The sequence below is a fragment of the Rhincodon typus genome, chromosome 13 (genome assembly GCF_021869965.1).
Source record: "Rhincodon typus isolate 14 chromosome 13, sRhiTyp1.1, whole genome shotgun sequence".
Lineage (NCBI taxonomy): Eukaryota > Metazoa > Chordata > Chondrichthyes > Orectolobiformes > Rhincodontidae > Rhincodon > Rhincodon typus.
This window is the reverse complement of record NC_063344.1, coordinates 9,172,615-9,186,353: the sequence shown is the minus strand read 5'-3', so window position 1 is coordinate 9,186,353 and position 13,739 is coordinate 9,172,615. Positions and strand designations below refer to the sequence as shown.

General features: G+C 41.0%; 1 protein-coding gene across 2 annotated transcripts in view; it reads right to left on the bottom strand.

Moving 5' to 3' along the window:
- Positions 1-2,946: 2,946 nt before the first annotated feature.
- LOC109915630 (carboxypeptidase B-like) overlaps positions 2,947-13,739 on the bottom strand; it is a 28,888-nt gene continuing 18,095 nt past the window's right edge. Inside the window, exons 10-12 of one of the 2 annotated variants that reach the window (XM_048604265.1) lie at positions 13,443-13,527; positions 10,342-10,383; positions 2,947-3,261 (exon numbers count right to left, since the gene is read on the bottom strand). In XM_048604265.1, coding sequence (XP_048460222.1) covers positions 3,179-3,261; positions 10,342-10,383; positions 13,443-13,527 — 210 coding nt within the window. In that variant the 3' untranslated portion in view covers positions 2,947-3,178. Of the gene's footprint in view, positions 3,262-10,038; positions 10,384-13,442; positions 13,528-13,739 lie in introns of those variants that run through there. The other variant, XM_020515282.2, reaches the window with a different exon arrangement.

Genomic DNA, 13,739 nt, shown 5'->3' with positions numbered 1-13,739 from the left:
ATCTCTGATAATCTTTTTCTCCTTTGGTAATCAAGAATCTAACTGCTTCTGCCTTAACAAAAATAATTAAGGCCTGCTCTGCCATTCAGTATGATCGCGGCTGATCATCAGGGCCCTGTTCCTGCTTTCACCCCTATACCCTTTGATCCCTTTAACCTTAAGAACTAGATCTAAAGCATTCAGGGTTTTAGCCTCAACCACTTTCTGTGGCAGAGAATTCCACAGGGTCACCACTCTCTGGGTGAAGACATTTCTCCTCCTCTTAATCTTAAATGGCCAATCCCATATCCTTAAACTCTGACCCCTTGGTTCTGCACTCTGTGGTTAACGGGAACATCTTCCTGCACTTACACTGCCTAGTCCTGTTAGAATTTTATACCTTTCCATGAGATTTTCTCTCATTTTTCTATATTCCACTGAATATAGTCCTCCCCTGATCCAGTCTGCCATCAGGGGCGTGCACCCTGTTATAGTGCTCTGCCTGCCTTTTTTTTAAATTCCCAAAATAGATTTTGCAAAGGATTAACTTGTTGCTCGCTGGTTGGTTCACCTGTCAGTGTCCTGATTGGCTATTCCAATGGAAAGCTCCAAACGGATAATACAAGACTTCTTCAAAATTCTGGAACAAGAACAGAAGTTGCTGGAAAAGCTCAGCAGGTCTGGCAACATCTGCGAAGAAAAAAAATCAGAGTTAACGTTTCAGACGCGATGACCTTTCCTGTTCTGAGGAAGGGTCACCAGAGTCGAAACGTTAACTCTGATTTTTTCTTCACAGATGCTGCCAGACCTGCTGAGCTTTTCCAGCAACTTCTGTTCTTGTTCCTGATTTACAGCATCTGCAGTTCTTTCGGTTTTTATTTTCTTCAAAATTCACCAATGGAACGTGGGCGTCGCTGGCTCGGTCAGCATTTATTGCCTGTCCCTAGTTGCCTTTGAGAAGGTGGTGGTGAGCTGCCTGCTTGAACCGCTACAATCCAAGGACATGCTCAGTTTGAAGTCCCTTCAGCCGTGGCACTGTGTAATGGACTTCCTCTTTGGACGAAGGTGCTTTGTTAAAAATGAGATGGAATTGTCTCCATCCCACCCCCACAAGTGGCCGTTGGATCTGTCATTGGGAACCGTAATGCCCTGTCAAAACTCATCATAATTTTACAGTCTCCTTTAACAGAATGGTAAAAAAAAACACTCTCACTGTTTTGGCTGGGGATATCAGCTCTGAAAAAAAAATGCTGTGAAGGTGACTTTGAAAGCAAAATATTTGAAATAGTTGGGGGTTAGGTCATTTCTAAAGAGACAGAGTGAGAAAAGAGAGTGGGAGAGAGAAAATGGGATGGCGGTGTGAAATAAACAGAGTGGGAAAGGTAGGAAAGTGGTGGAGAATGGATCAGACAGAAGTATTGAAGGAATGAATTGAACTGAAGTGAGTCCTTGTGAAATTTGTATACAACCACTGTGAAAGTAAAGGCTTTTAATATGGGGGTTGGTATTTGGTTATATTCAACGAACTGGAGTGTAACTCCCTGAGAGATGGAAGGAGTTGAATAGGAAATGCTGGAGCTAAACCTGGGTTGTCAATGGATTTGAGTTTTTGTTGTAATAAATGGTTAGGGTTGCATTAAAGAAACTTAAAAGGAGCCAGTGTTTACCTCAATCATTAATGGAGTTTAGGAATTACAATGTGCCCAGGCTGTCACTTCTAGACACATCGATTCCAATGTACTTTTTTGTGTTTTATTATTGATTTTTATTTGTAAAAATACAGAGTTGTTTAGATTCAGGTTAATCGAGCAACCCAAACAAGTTTATTGACAACCTAGATGGCAACTTTCAAAGACAGATAACTGTGTATGCAACCTCCTTTTAGCTTACTTTTTGCTGGACTCTTTATAGTACAGTAACCTTTTAAGTAACTGGCACATGTGGGGCCAGGAGTATACCAGCTGATCAAATATTTTGGATAATTAAGAGGTCTACATAATTAATGTAAAAGCACACGCTAAGTAATAGAAGCATAATGCAGGACATCACTGTTATACTTTATTTACGGAGTGAATTATTTAATTAATAATGCAACTTTCCCCGAAACAAAACTTGCCAGCAGAGAGCCTGCTCACTTGCACCATCAACTGAATACTCGACATTATGGTACTTCAGGAGAAATTGACTCAATTGAATCAACTGTTGATATTTCGTGTGGCCGTTCAATTAAACAATAGTGTATTTACATTGAGGTAAATACATTAAAAACTATAATAATTAGACAGAATAGTACAGTAAATTTTGAGGTATTTGAGGGATTTATAACTTTTGCTGGTTTATCAAGAGTGCTGGCTCATAAGGTGCAGGTTAAACAGAGTGTGCTTTACTTGCTGCTGTGGTTTACATCCTGGCGTTTAGCTCTTTAGCCTATGAAACTCTTAAAACGGCACAGCTCTTAAAGCCTTAACACCCATACTCCAGGCTAGTAACACACATTATAGCTTCCAAAAAGGCATGGCTTTTATTTGACTGAAATTTAAGTTTTCGATATTAATACTGATGTTAAAAAAACCATTGGACTGATATTGATTAGTTACCACAATCTAATTCTACATTTTATAGGTGGGGTAGGCATTGGTAACAGAATGTAAGCTAGTTTTCCTGTGAGCTCCTGGAGCCTAGAATTTAATATTAAACCTGCATTGCTCTTGCAAATGCAATGTCTGCCAATATGTTCAATAGTTATGTGCATATCTTAGAATGTAAGACATCTGCATAAAACCGGTATCTATTCTGAGTTACTATTGAGATACAGAGATACCATGCTGAGTGTCCTTTTAACTTCACCTTCCTTGTTTAAACCTCTCTTTATCTTATTCGCCTTACTCACATTATATAGTTCAAATCAGTCGCTGACATTAACATACACCACTATGCTCAAGAAAAATGCCATTGTTGAAGCTTTACTACTTTTAATCTTACTGATTCTGATGTTTAATAATGCATTCAAAAAATACAGATTACAATACAGATCATTGAGAACTTATTCTTTGAAAAATTGCCAAGAAAATGCTTATCTAATTCAGCAAAACCTTTTGAGTATTATAGAAGTTGAAACACCTTACTTATGATGCTATTGGATTCGAGGACACGTTATACTTTTGGTCTGCTGTAGCTCTTTAATCACTTCTAGAATTTTTCAATTTCCTTCCAGTTTGTAGGCAACGTCTTCTACCAGGTCGATCTCTCCTGAGCACTGTGGGCTGGACCTTGATTTCTGTTCTGCAAGGTAATTGTAAGAGTCCAGCCATGTACCTTAGAGGGCTCAGGAAACATTAGCTATAGTATACTTCACAATCAGTCTTCAGTTTTGGATTTTGCTTTTTGGGTGCTTGCGCTGCGGGCAGGTATTCAACCATTGTCGCCCTCATCGAACCTGCTTCTACTTCATCCACCTTCTGTTGCAGGCATGGAACCTGCTTAGGAACCTGGATGTGGGAGAAGTGAGCATTGCTCCGTTGGGTAGGAGTCCACAAGGGTTCCTCAAAATGATGGCATGCCATTCGTAATGTTCGGAATATTTGAAATTCATTCAAAGGCACAATGGGGGCCAATGTTTCACTGCAGCAGATGGCTTGCCTCATTATGTGTGATTCTCCCGTCCCAGATTCACTCCTCCCAGGAGCAGGAGGAGGCCATCCGGCCCTTCAAAACTGCTCCACCACTCAGTACAATCATGGCCAATCATCCAACTCAATGCCCTGTTCCTGCATTCGCCCTCATACCCTTTGACCCCTCTATTCCTAAAAACTATGTCTGACTCTGTTCTGAAAACATTCGATGTTTTGGCCTCAGTCGCTATCTGTGGCAGAGAATTCCGTAGGCTCACCACTTTCTTGGTGAAGATATTTCTCCTCACCTCATTCCTAATCATCCTACACTACATCCTTAGACTGTGGCCCCCTGGTTCTGTATTCACCAGTCGTCGGGAACATCCTTCCTATGTTCACTCTAGTCCTGTTTGGATGTTATATTTTGCTGGTGGCCTGTGATCTCTGTGGACTTCTTTAAAAATTAAAAATCTTACATTTGCTTCAATTGAATTACCTGCTCGATCAGGGGCTTGTGTGTTAATATATGTAGCTTCCAGTACATGTAAACATGCCCAATTGGCTATCTTAAATTGGTTAAAACAAAAACTCTTGTTGCAGGAAATCTGAAACAAAAGACAGATGTTGCTGGAGAAACTCAACAGATCTGGCAGCATCTGCAGAGAGAAAGCAAACTTTGGTATAGTGTGCCTTTATTTCAACAATACTAAAGGCACACTATATCAAAGTTTTATGGCTTCCAGTCATCAGGGCAATTTGCAAGAGTACCAATTTAAGCGATAAATGGACATTTACACCAAATGAAAGAAGAGTGCTGAATGGTTGGCAAATGAATTCTGATTAGTAGAGGCATTTCTATGCACACATTGATGGTAATTGACAGTCAACTACCGACCTTTGTTTAAATGTTAAACCAGGCATGTTGACTCAGATTTTTCAGAGCACTGCCCTGAGAAATGAACCAGAGAATGGCTGTCACCTATTTTGTTGAATTGAAACAGGCGCAGTGTGTGCACACATTCTTTCTGCCTGTAAAGGACAGGGGCCTGCGTGTTAATATATGTAGCTTCCAGTACATGCAAGCATGCCCAATTGGCTACGTTAAATCGGTTAAAACAAAAGCTCTTGACGCAGGAAATCTGAAACAAAAGACAGATGTTGCTGAAGAAACTCAACAGATCTGGCAGCATCTGCAGAGAGAAAGCAGACTTAACACTGTGGGTCCAGTAACCCTTCTTCAAAACTCAATTCTTAAATTGGTTGTTAATGTAATTCTTTGCCACTCAGGAATATCCAGGAAATGTTCTCCAATTGCAGAATAAACTGAGTTCTGGAGCGTTCCTTTCTGATCCTACAACACACCCCACTCACCAACTCCCCCACACCTACCCTCCCAGGCCCGATCGCCCATTTGAGCAGACCATATTTAATTCTGCCCTATTAATGTATTAAATGATTTTCTGTCGGTACCACAGTCAATGCTAGGACAAGAGGGCATAGCCTCAAGATTAAAGGGAGCAGATTTAGGACTGAATTGAGAAGGAACTTCTTCACCCAGAGGGTTGTTAATCTATGGAATTCCTTGCCCAGTGAAGTAGTTGACGCTTCTTCAGTAAACGTTTTTAAAGGTAAGGTAGATATTTTTTTGAACAATAAAGGAATTAAGGGATACGGTGAGAACGCGGGTAAGTGGATCTGAGTCCACAAAAAGATCAGCCATGATCTTATTGAATGGCGGAGCAGGCTCGAAGGGCCGGACGGCCTACTCCTGCTCCTAGTTCTTATGTTCTTATGTTCAATCATTCTTGGCTTATTTGGAGGGAGTGCAATGATCTATTTGAAAGGTACAAGCCCAGATCTGCATTATTCTCAGTCAACACCCATATATCAATAAGACTGCATTTTATTGTGGGGACACTTTGGAGGATAAAAGTATCCATTAATTTGTTCAGAGATAGTAAGAACTGCAGATGCTGGAGTCAGAGATAACACAGTGTGGAGCTGGAGGAACACAGCTGGCCAGGCAGCATCAGAGGTGCAGGAAAGTTGACGTGTTGGGTCTGAAGAAGGGTCCTGACCCGAAATGTCAACTTTCCTGCTCCTCTGATGCTGCCTGGCCTGCTGTGGTCCTCCATTAATTTATTGCTGTGTTTCACCAAATAGCCCCAAATTCAAGCAGGCTAAAATTTGCCTTCTTACCAATGATATTTCATTAAGGGCATTAAAATTCAGATTAAATTTTCTTTTTAATTACATTGCAAAATCCCTTAGGAAATATCAAGTAAACGAACAATGAAACAACAGTGAATGCCAACAATACATGGGTTCAACATTAACTGTGGGTTACTTTGGTCAAAGTCTTGAAAGAATGGCAGATCTGTTGAGTCATTTCATTTTACCACAACACTTTTCCAAAGTCTCCTACAATATGTAAGGAAACAAAATTCACTTTTTGATGTCATAGAATCCCTACAGCGTGAAAGCAGGCCATTCGGCCCACTGAGTCTGCATTAACTCTCCTAAGAGAATCCCACCCAGATCCACTCCATCCCTGTAACCCTGCATTTCCCGTGGCCAATCCATCTAATCCGCGCATCTTTGGACGGTGGGAGGAAACACATGCAGAGATAGGCAGAATGTGCAAACATCACATGGTTAGTTGCCGGAAGGTGGAATCAAACCTGGGTCCCTGGCACTGTGAGGTAGCAGTGCTAACCACTGAGTCATTGTGCTGCCCTAATGGGGTTTTTTTGAACAACAATAAAATGTGAGCGATGAGGCAGCTAAAATAATCTTTGGCACTTCTAGTACTGATGTTAGTGGTATAGTGAATCCTGAGAGCTGCTAAGAAGTCTGTGTGCCATCGTGTTATGACCTGGGTGGATAGTACTCACTGTACTAGTTGCATGTGGGGTTGAAAACCAACAAATTTGTATCAAACAGCCTTGGGCACGTAAAGATAAACTTCAGAATTGAGATGCAAGATGGAAACTTCAATTTTACTTGTACGCCAGCAATCTCATCAGAGCCTGAACTGGAGACAGGAAACACGTGGCTTGTGAGGGGCCACCTTTTGCTGCTTGTTAACAAAAGCTTTGTACAAAGCGAGGCCATCAGAAAGTGCAGGAGAAAGCCAGTGTGTGATTAAGTGTGCTCTGAGGAAAATGTGATCATGTGCTGCCTGATGGCATCTGTCTGTTGTTGTTCTTGACCTGTGTACAGAGGGGGCAGTTAGCTCATTAGGCTTGCAGTGTAGAGTGATGCCAATAGCATGGGTTCAATTTGTATACCAGCTTTTACCATGAAGCATGGGTGTCACAGTGGGTCAGTGTGCTTAACACTGCCGCCTCATAGCACCAGGGACTTGGTTTGGTTCCAGCCTTGTGAGACTGTGTGGAGTTTGCATGTTCTCCCTTTCCTTCAGGTACTCAGGTTTCCTCCCACAGTCCCAAGGTGTGCAGGCTAGGTGGATTGGCCATGCTAAATTGCCCCGTAGTGTCCAGGGATGTGCAGGCTAGGTGGAATAGCCATGGTAAATGTGGGTTTATGGGGATGCAGTAGAATGGTTTTTGGAGGACCGTTGTGGACTTGATGGACTGAATGGCTTCTTTTTGCACTGTAAGGATTCTATGACTCTCCTTCTCAACTTCTCCACCCACCTTTCATATTTCTCAGATTAAGCCAGCGCCAACCATCTCACTCATGAAAGCATAGGGCTATATGATAACTTTATGGTATACACTACCAAAAATTGATAAAGCACAGCTATTTCCAGATGTGAATGTGATTACAATTTTCAGAAACTCATTGGCTTTATATGCTAACACTTTTAATTAAAAGCAAAATGCTATGGATGCTTAAAGTCTGAAACAAAAACAGAAATTGCTGGAGGAACTCAGCAGGTCTTGCAGCATCTATGGAGAGAGAAACAGAGTTAACATTTCAAGTCCAACATGACTCTTCTTCCAAACTGGACTGTTCCCCATGTACTTTCATTTACTACAGTACAGTCATTTTTCTCCTTTAGAACATAGAACATAGAACGTAGAACATGGAACATGGAACAGTACAGCACAGTACAGGCCTTTCAGCCCATGATGTTGTGCCGACCTATTATCCTACTAAGATCAATCTACACTGCGTTCCCTACATTTTACTATCCTCCATGTGCCTATCCAAGAGTCGCTTAAAAATCTCTAAAGTATCTGACTCCACTACCACTGCCGGCAGCGCATTCCACATGCCCACCACTCGCTGTGTAAAGAACCTACCTCTGACATCTCCCCTATACCTTCTTCCAATCACCTTAAAATTATGCCCCCTCGTAATAGTCATTTCTGCCCTAGGAAAAAGTCTCTAACTATCAGTCTATCTATGCCTGTCATCATCTTGTAAACCTCTATCAAGTCACCTCTCATCCTTCTTCGCTCCAACAAAGAAAGCCCTAGCTCCCTCAACTTTTCCTCATAAGACCTGCCCTCCAGTCCAGGCAGCATCCTGGTAAATCTCCTCTGCACCCTCTCTAAAGCTTCCACATCTTTCCTGTAATGAGGTGACCAGAACTGAACACAATATTCCAAGTGTTGCTGAAGTTGAATTTTGTACTCATTTATATAGATAGAGAAATCTAAATCACATGTCTTTCTGCTTTACAGCTTAATCTTTTATTTTAAGTTTAAATTTGAAAGGGACATTAACCTCGGAGACAAGAAAATGGATAAGAAAGGAGACTGGAAATGGAGGTTGGAAGTATTGAATCTCACATTACCCAGTGTTATGGTTGGAAGACAGGTTGAATAATGGTGAAGTGAGGTGAGCAGAAAATAGACAAAGTGGACAGGGTTTGATGGTGAAGAGTTAGGAACAGTGATAGGAGTGAAGGGTTAGTGGAGATTGAAAAATTGGAGATGCAGTTGAAGTAACTAATACAACCACACGAACAAGGAACTGTTAGGCCATTCAGCCCTTCAAGCCTGCCTTGCCAGTCAATGAAATGATGACTGATCTGATTATACCCTCCACTCCATGTTCCTGCATTTCCCCGATTCATCTTTCATCCGCTTAGTTCATCAAGGATCTATCTATCTCTGCCTTAAAAATATTTAAAGGTTCTGTATCCACTGCCTTTTGGGGAAGGGATTCCTAAAGATTCACAACCCTCTGAGAGAAACGAAAATGGTTCCTCATCTCTGTTTTAAATAGGCAACGAGTTCTGGATTCTTCTGCAAGAGTAATATCTTTTCCACATCCACCAAGTAGAGACCACTCAGGATCTTCTATGTTTCAATTAAGACATCTCTGACTCTTCTAAGCTCCAGAGGATACAGGCTTAACCTCTTTAGCCATTCCTCATAAGGCAGTCTGTTCTTTCCAGGTGTTAGTCTAGTAAACCTTCTCTGAACTGCTCCCAATACGTTAACATCCTTCCCTAAGTATGATGACCATTGTCATACACAGTCCTCCAGATGTGCTGTCACTAAGGCCTTGTACAACTGAAGCATGTGGGAATGGGGGGAAAAATGACAGAGTAGAAAAAAGACCCTTGGAGGGTGACAGTTTTCCAGCAGTCCTCAGATAAACTGTTGCAACTGGTAACTCTTTTCTTCATCATTACCATCCCATCCTAACTCAGAGGACAGAATTAAGGTTAAAAACATACGTGGAAGCAGAACAGAATAGAAACAGAAACACAGACAGAAGAAATTATTGTAGAGATATGTCAAATTTAAATTAAAATATTGAGCTGGAACAAGGAAAGAACTTTGTATTACCTTTAACTTTCTTTGGAGAAAAAACTTAGAAGAAGAGAAAGGAAGACAGAAATAGATTTGGAGAGATAGTGAGAGAAAAAGAACCAGGCAAGAGTAACTATAATTTCTGATTTACAACAGACTAAAAATATGACGAGGAACAGAAAAAGACCCTGAGCTATCTGTTGCCTGCCATTTCAACACTCCACCTTATTCCCTGGCCAATATCTCTGTCTCAGGCTTGCTGCAGTGTTCCATTGAAGCTCAGTACAAGCTGAAAGAACATCACCTCATTTTCTACTTGGAAATTTTGCAACTTCCGGGACTCAGAGTTCAATAACTTTAGGGCTTGAATTCTCCCATGTCCTTCATCCAAATCCCACACACCCGGCCTTGTTATCACATAGTCTGCTATTACACCCACCCATTGTTAGCCACTGACAGTCCCCATTGATAGCTATTGACCCTCCTAGCCGGATCATTGTCTACTCCTTTGTCTGTCCAACTGTTCTTCTTTCTCTTTGGGCTCTATCCCCACCTATCTTTTAGTCCTTACCCCCTCCCCACACCCTCACTTCTGCATATAAACTGACGTTTTCCTAGCTATCATCAGTTCTGAGGGAGGGTCACTGGACCTGCAACATTGACTCTAATTTCTCTCCACAGATGCTGCCAGACCTGCTGAGCTTTTCCGGCAATTTCTGTTTTTGTTTAGGAACATGACTAGTTAATTTTGAAATACCTTAACTCTCTGTTCTTGTGGCACACAAACGTTTAGCTATAAATTCTAAACCTTAAATTCAATTTACATAGATTTTCTGGTGACCATCAAATACTGTCTTCGCACATGGTGGATTAATAGGGATGGTTGAGAACATAAGCGGCAATATAATTGATTGCCAACATGGTTTCTTCACACGTTGGCTTGATCTGGGACTCAGGCAACAAGAAACCATATCTGCCAGTGTCTCGGAGTTCAAAGGTGAAAGAATACTTAATACCTAGATCATAGGCCCAGTCATCGGAACCTCCAGCAGATGGATCTAAGTATGAAAAAGAAAAACATAATAAGCTTATGACTTTTTACACAATATGGCGTCTGGAATACATGACTGATAGAGCTCAGAAAAGTCTTGTATTTCCCAACTATGTTTTTACCAAGCTCTGCTGTTCATCACATAGTTATAGAGAGGAGCTCAACCCTTGACACTTCCAAATATAACAATTTAAAGACAAAGAACATTGATTAGGAATGAAGACTATGGTTGACTTTTTTCTCCCTGAAGTTGAATCAACGAGGCCAAATGCAAGCTTTCGTGCCATTAACCTGCCTGGTAGCATTGTCTCAGTCTGAAGTGCTGATCGGTGTAGCTCATGTACTGAAGGACATAATCGCATCCAGCCATTCAGCAAGCTTCAAATCTTGTTTTACCATTGCTATTAGATGACATTTAACTGAGAAATTGAGAAGGGAATTACTCCTAATTCTCTACCAGTGCCAAAGACAATAAAAGGTAAATGAGATCAGAATGAACAGCCTGTCTATTTCTTAGCAGTGGAGTGACCTATGGCATTTTAACTGTGTGTGCATATTGCATCATGTTGTGTCAGTGCATTAGACTTCACCTTAGTACATCACAGTACCATTCCAGATTGATTGAACTGAGCTTGAGTCTAAATTTGCATGCACGCAAATCAAACCTGGAATACAGTGATTACAAGGTGTAGAACTGGATGAACACAGCAGGCCAAGCAGCATCAGAGGAGCAGGAAAGCTCGTTTCGGGTCTGGACACTTCTTTCATTTTATCCTTGGGAATGATGGGCTGCCCTTCCATAGTGTGCAGTTTTGATTAAGAGAATGGCTACAAGAATGACATCTGGGACTCTCTAACACTTAAAATACAAAAGGGGATTGCACAAAGAGGATTTAATTTTGACGGTTAAGTGGTAATTTGAAGTTTTCAAGACATTAAAGGAACCGATGGAGGTTAGAAGGCATAGCTTTAAGGTGGGAGGAGAAAGATAAAAAAAGGGATCTAAGGAGCAACGTTTTCACCCAGAATGTGGTGTGTGTATGGAATGAGCTGCCAGAGGAATTGGTGGAGGCTGGTACAATTACAACATTTAAAAGATATCTGAATGGATACATGAATAGGAAGGATTGAGAAGGATATGGGCCAAATGCTGGCAAGTGGGACTAGATTAATTTAGGATATCTGGTCGGCATGGAGGAGTTGGACCGAAGGGTCTGTGTCCGTGCCGTACATCTCAATGACTGTATGAGTAGGCAGAGGGAAATTATTTCTGCTGTTTGGGGAATCTAAGATTTGCAAACAAAGCCTTAGTGCAGTAAAGACCTCATTTTCTGGATCCCAAGCATCTGAAATCTACATGCAACTGCATCCAAGATTCCAAAAGGGAATTCTGGATGCTTGACACCTGGATAATGGGGATTTCATCCAATTAGTAAATTAGTAGCAAATGGAAGGGAATAATGGATCAGATGCTTTACTAAAGGTAGCTAATTGATAAAGACAGAATCACCTCAAATGATTAGATACATTGCTATTTATGAGTAGTCCTGGCCCCTTGTTTTTAAAATGCACATTCATTGAGGGGTAGTGGTGAATTGAGTTCTCCCAGCCACCATGGGCATTTCTCATGCAACTTGTAGATTCAGCCAACCAGCCAATCCCATTCTCCATGCAGGCCAGATCCCACGGAGATTACTCAAATAGTGCCTGGCTTTTCAGGAACAAGCATGTTCACAAAATATAGAATCTCCACAGTTTGGAAGCAGGCCTTTCGACCCAACAAGTCCATACCAACCGTCCAAATAGCATCCCACCCAGACCCACCTCATATTCCCACTGCTTAATTCACCTAACCTGCACATCTTTGGACTGTGGAAGGAAACTGGAGGACCCAGGGTAAACCCACACAGATATCGGGAGAATGTGCAAACTCCACACAGACAGTTGCCTGATGGTGGGATTGATGTTGGGTGCCTAGAACTGTGCGGCAGCATATAAACAAGTGAGCCATCATGCCAGTATGGAGTTCTTTTCCATAGACAACAATTTGAAGTTGAGATAGTTGTTAATTCTACATCTGAGATTGATAGATTTTAGTTGACAAAACTTATTAAGGGATATTGAGCGAAAGTAAGGATCTGGAGTTGGATTACAGATCCACCAGCATATAATAAATCATTGGCATGTACGTGGACTGGGTTACCAGTTTGAACTTAGGTTTATTTATGGAGGTTGAGTTGGACTGAGATTTTACAAGCTTACATTATTCAGGAGATAATGATTTTGCGACAGGCAACTCCTATCTATTATTAAAGGTAAACTATAGAAGATCAAAGTCACACACGTAGTGCACTTAAGTGATAATAATTTGTAAAAATTCAAATTCTGGTCAGGGAAGTCCTGGCTTTAATAAAAGAAGGATAATTAATTGTCAGACATTGGTGCATTGCACCTGAACCTCCAGAACCAGGTGTCACAGTCAAAGGATACAAGGTAGGCTGAGCAGAAGAGAAAGGTCTTCACCCAGGCAATGCTGAGTTTGTGGAATTCTCTGTCACAGAAAGTGGTTGAGGCCAAAACATTGAATGTTTTTAGGAAGGAATTAGATATAGTTCTTAGGGATAAAGGGATCAAAGGGTATTGGAGAAAGCGCGAAGAGGGTTCTGAGTTGGATGATCAACCATAATCGAATTGAATGGTAGAGCAGGCTTAAATGACTGAATGCCCTATTCTTGTTCCTATTTTTTATGTTTCTAAGTTTCTATGGCTGTGCTTTTTAAAAGCCACCCAAAAGTGTTGATTTTCAAATAAATTACAAACTGGGTGTAATCAATCTAATATTTCCCTAGATTTTATGACTAGCTTAGAGTTGAATGTAAGCAATTATTGCTTGTTTCCTGGTTGGAATACATGGATTTGACCATTTTTGCGATGATCAGTCAGTAACAACCATTTACACTCATGGATTGCAATGTTCATCTAGTGCTGACATTGCCTATAGCTGTCTCTTTAAGTTGTTAAACAGCTTTGTCCTGCTCCTATATTTCAATGATTACCAATACTTACATATTACGATTGATGCAGGACCATACTCGTATTGAGTTCCATGAAGACTGCTTAAGGCCTTGACAGCATTTCTTGCCAGAGCATTCTGCAAAAAAAAAATCACAGAACAAAGTACAATCATATATGATATTGAAAGTTTTATTTGCTTTTTAATTCTTCATCAATAATTCTAAGAAAGGTTGTTTCTTCATTCGTTTATCACCCAAATAGACCATTGAGCCCAACTGATGCATATTGATGTTTAAGGTTCTTATGAGCCTCCACTTCACTCTAATCGAGTTTTAACAGCCCATTCCT